This window comes from Microtus ochrogaster, linkage group LG9 (assembly GCF_000317375.1).
Source record: "Microtus ochrogaster isolate Prairie Vole_2 linkage group LG9, MicOch1.0, whole genome shotgun sequence".
Taxonomy (NCBI): domain Eukaryota; kingdom Metazoa; phylum Chordata; class Mammalia; order Rodentia; family Cricetidae; genus Microtus; species Microtus ochrogaster.
Genome location: NC_022034.1, coordinates 3,698,153 through 3,703,225, shown reverse-complemented (window position 1 = coordinate 3,703,225; position 5,073 = coordinate 3,698,153). Strand labels below are relative to the sequence as shown.

Here is a 5,073-nt window from a genome sequence, read left to right as displayed (position 1 = left end):
CACAGCATCCCCGTGTCCACAGCATCCCCGTGTCCACAGTGTCCCTACATCCAGAGCCCCTGCTGCCCACCTTAAAGGTTCTGTCTTCAGACACTGAGATGAGGATGTGTGCTTGCCAGGGACAGAACTCCACAGCTGTCACTGAGCCTTGATGTCCCTGCAGCTCCACCAGCACAGACTGCTTCTAGGAGGATTTGTCAAAGGTTACTCAAGGAATTTCCTAGAATTATCAACATCAAGAAATCACAGTCCACCACAGAAAAGAGAGTTGCTGAAGTAAATTCTACAAGGCCAGACAAAGGGCTCAGCAGGTAAAGGCCCTTTCCCCTGAGTCCGAAGACTTAAGTTCTGTCCCTGTAACGCACACGATGGAAGAAGAGAACCAATTCTATAGGTGTCTTCTGGCCTCTACACACGTGCTATGGCATGCGTTCCTGCATGCACTTGCATGCATTTGCACAGACACACACACACACACACACACACACACACTGTTTTTAATTTAAAGGATAAACTCCATTTTATATACCACTCCTTCCACATCTGGGCCTACCCTACCCATATCACAGTTAAACCTGATACCCAAGATCTGAGGCAGGGGCATAATCAGAAAGGGAAAGGTGAGAACAGGCTGAATTTGACCTTGTAGGAAACAGGGAGCCAGCATCTCCTAGACTTCCTGTTCTCTGTGGCTTTCTCCTGTCAGCCTCTTCTCAACAACCCATACGGTTCAGGGTAAAGGCAACTACTGTTCCTTTATGTCTCTGTTTCTGTCATCTGTTTTCTCTATCACTGTCTGCCTACCCCCCACACACCTATCTGAATGTGCCTGTCCTATCTTCTACCTCCCTTTGAAGCTGATCTCCAGTAGAAAGTAACCAAAATATAACAAGACACCGTGGTAACAGCTACTAGGGAGTGAGCTATCCCTTTCTTCAATTCTTAACTTCACACAGCCCAGGCTTGGCCTAGAAGTAAATGGACTGGCTCACATTCTAATAAGCCCTAAGCAACATGCTGAGAACAACAGGACCTGAGAGTCAGAGCTGCCTCTCAGCTCTGGTCCCAGTGGGCTCCCTGTCCCGTGGCAGGAAGATGCTTGAATGTTACGGTGCTTTATGCAGACTGTAAGGACAACTCAGGCATACAAAGATATATAATGACAGGTCACAGGTCTACAGATGATCCACAGACAGACAGATACAACCCCGATAGACGAGGTTTAGAGTTGCATGCTCCAGCGCCATGCATGCTGCCATGTTCCCTGCTGAGAGGACAGTGGACTAAGCCTCTGAAACTTCTGAAACTGTAAGAGCAAGCTCCTGATCAAATGCTTTCTCTGTAAGAGTGGCCTTGGCCACGGTGTCTCTTCACAGCAGTAGAACAGTTGATGGAGGAGGGTCATCTTTCTATCTGTTGATTTCATTGGTTAAGTAATAAAGAAACTGCTTTGGCCCTGATAGGTTAAAACAAAGGTGGGAGGAGTAAACAGAACAGAATGCTGGGAGAAAGAAGCTGAGTCAGAGTCGCCATGATTCTCCCACTCCAGGCAGACGCAGGTTAAGATCTTTCCTGGTAAGCCAGCTTGTGGGCTACACAGATTAATAGAAATGGGTTAGGTCAATATGTAAGAGCTAGCCAATAAGAGGCTTGAACTAATGGGGCCAGGCAGTGTTTAAAAGAATACAGTTTCCGTGTAATTATTTCAGGTAAAGCTAGCCGTGCAGGCGGCCGGGTGCCAGGGACGCAGCCCACTGCTCTTATTTCAACAAACAGTGACTAGGACATTTCGTATCCCCAAATGTCTCACACATCCTAGGGCCGAGGATAAGCACCTCATGATTCCTGGCTGTCGTCTTTCCTTGCCCAAGAGTTTTGAAGTAGATCACAAGGAAAGCCATAGCAGACAGAGCTCCTCCATAGCTGTGTTACCCAACAACGGGTAAGACAGCCACTCCAGGCACTGGGCACTCTCCATGGACTCGGGGAGCAGAGGCTCCTTCCCTCTCTCCAGGGAGATCTTCTAACACCTGGCACTGCTTTCCCATGCTCAAGCCCAGTGCCCGACAAATGCTGGGCTAGAATCCCCAATCTAGGAGATATACACTTTTAGGTAAACTGTCTCAAGTAAGAAACAAGTGAGAAGTCTGAGCCACCGAGGGAAGTGGGTTTTGACAAGTACACAGCTGAAGCACTGTGCTATGCAGATTCTGGGGGACTCCTAAGGCAGGAGACTCATCAAGAAAGAACTGTTTTGGTAAATGTGCCAATGAAAAATATCCCTGACACAAATTCACATTAACATGATTCTAGTGTCTTATCAATTACAAGATCAAGATGTTTTCTTTGGATTACACACATACACACACATACACACACACACACACACACACACACACACACACACATCTTTACAAAATACATCAAACCAAACTGCCACTATAAAAAGGGAAGGAGGAGTGAAATACTCACCAACAGGAACCCGGCCTGGAAGGTGCCACCCAATGTGTGCTTGGCACCTCCACGTGTGTCGTCCTTACCTCCACATCCATCACGGAGATTTTGTTTCCAGCACACACTGCAACAGCACGATCGTCTGGACTAAATCTCAAACAGAGCACTGTTTGTAAAAGGGAGCCCAGGACAGTCCCTCGAGGAGTCACCCCTAGAGCAAATTCCAGGTACGAGCGTCAGGTCATCAGATGTCACAAGAATGGGTCCTGGACGGTTCTCTGCTCCAGGGCTACAAGCAGAGGAACAGCTGGCTGGGAGGTGATAGTGGGCACAGTCTTTGTTCTGAAGCAGCTCAGTGCAGGACCAAGGTGATAAAGAAACTGGTCTTCAGATGGCCACGGGCACACAGAAGAGCTGCACAGACCAACCCAGCACTTTTCCCTGTGTCCCTTGCCATCCAGCTCTGGCAGTGATCAACTCTGACCAGTATTGCAGACAGCGTGCTATGAGAACTCTGACCCCTGAGGCTCTTACTGCCAAGGCGACATCTCCACGGCAGCCTGCAGAGCCCTGAGTAGCAATGCAGAACGTGCAGAGAAGACTGAATGGAGCTAACCAGAACAGACGGTGCTTGCCATCTGCCCTGAGCCTCAGAAACCACTGCTAATCACCACAGATGTGTCACCAGGCAAACAAAAGACCCTGTATGTGGTGGCTCAGCTAAGCTGTCAATCTGACTACATCTGAGATCAACTAGAACCTAAGCAGTGGGGCACATCTGTGAAGGACTTTCTTGGTTGGACCATCTGAGGAAGGAAGACCCACCCTAAATCCAATCGCTTGATGTTGAAGGACTTACCCTAAGTCTATAACACACCTTCAGTGACAGTCTACATAAAGAACATGAAAAGGGGAACTTTCACTCTCTGCCTGCTTGCCCTCACCCCTGCGTTCAAATTCATCTACCTTGTTCCTGGGGCATTCCTTTGCTATCAGAGCCCACTGTGAGGGGATTCTAAGATAGACGGAAGGCCAGCCGCTCTCCAGGAATTCCAAGGGACTCCAGCACCAAACTGGAACTGGTGAGACATCCAGTTTCAGGGACTGAACTGCAAGATTTCTGGCCTTTTAGGAGACAATCATTATTGATCTACACAGCCTATAAGGTGCTCTGATACTCCCCTCCACACACGTGTGCATAAACATATGCACACACACACGCACACACTCGCACACACATGTGCACACACATATGCACACACATGCACACACACTCGCACACACATGTGCGCACACACACTCGCACACATGTGCGCGCACACATATGCACACACGCTCACACACATGTGCGCACACACATATGCACACACTCGCACACGCATGTGCGCACACACATATGTACACACACACTAGCACACACATATGCACACACATATGCACACACACATATGTGCACACACACACACACTCGCACACACATTCACTGTACCAGTTCTCTGTTTCATGCTACCAGCTCTGATCCTTCAGAGAACCCTGACTGAATGCTACAGAAAGGAATGCATGCGTGTCACAAACAAAACCACTCACTCAGGATTTGCCTTCTTTCACAAGCACCGGGGCTACACATGCTATGCCAGCCTGGGCTACACATACTATGCCAGCCTGGCCTACACATGCTATGCCAGCCTGGGCTACACATGCCAGCCTGGACTACACATGCTATGCCAGCATCTTTTCAGCATCTGCAGGATCAGCTCCCAAGAGACAGCCTCTGCCTCTGTGGAAGACTAACGTGCATGAGGAGAAGACGCAGCAGTTAACCCCAGGAGGCGGAACAGATGACTGAGTTACATGGAGGAGGCAGCCCACATAAAGGCGTGGCACATCGGGGAGAGCTGAGACCAAGCAGCAGGAGGACAAGTGCAGCCAACACCTGTGTCCAGACCTAGGGACTCCGTGACGCTGGCAGTGGCTGCAACAGGCTGAGGGTGGGGCCGCATGCATGGCTCTTTCTCTGCATGGGTGAGGAGTTGCTGGGCTTTGAGGAAACACTGGCAGAAGCTGAGTAACTTTGAAAGTACCCTCGGGCTACTGAGTTGAGAATTAAACACAGGCACAGAGAGATGGAGGCAAAAGAAGATGGTTAGAAGTAAATCAGAATTCAGAAGAAGGATTTGGCAGCTTGTGCCTTTAGCACCTATGGACGCGTGACAGGTGACTAAATGCGAGACAGGGTTTAAAGGTAAAACAGATGAAACTCAACAATGATTGGGTACGGAGTGAGCTGAGGTCCTAACCTGAGCGACTGAAGGACGGAGCTCTGATGAATCCAGACAGAAAGATGGTGAGAGGGGGCTCTGTGGAGCAGGAACAACAGTTCCTGCCATCTAAAGTGCTTAGACAAGATGAGGAACTTCTGACAGGAAGTCTCTGGAGGCCGAATTCAGAGGAGCTCCAGATGGAAACAAGGGGTAAGCCTTCAGCACATGAATTGTTGCGTAAGATCATCAAGGGAATTCTGATGGGAAAAAAAGAAAAACCTGTATTTCAGTGAGGGGACGCAAGTCAGAAGACGGGAGCCAAACAGCCAGCAGGGTCTCAGAGTAAGACTGACCACAG

At 49.2% G+C, this 5,073-nt stretch overlaps 1 protein-coding gene across 1 annotated transcript in view; it reads right to left on the bottom strand.

The window, feature by feature from the left end:
* The window catches only part of Wdr27 (WD repeat domain 27), a 118,459-nt gene that overhangs the window by 77,642 nt on the left and 35,744 nt on the right, over positions 1-5,073 (bottom strand). Inside the window, exons 4-5 of the mRNA XM_026787472.1 lie at positions 2,541-2,665; positions 71-184 (exon numbers count right to left, since the gene is read on the bottom strand). Of these exons, the coding sequence (XP_026643273.1) occupies positions 71-184; positions 2,541-2,665 (239 nt within the window). The remainder of the gene's footprint in view (positions 1-70; positions 185-2,540; positions 2,666-5,073) is intronic.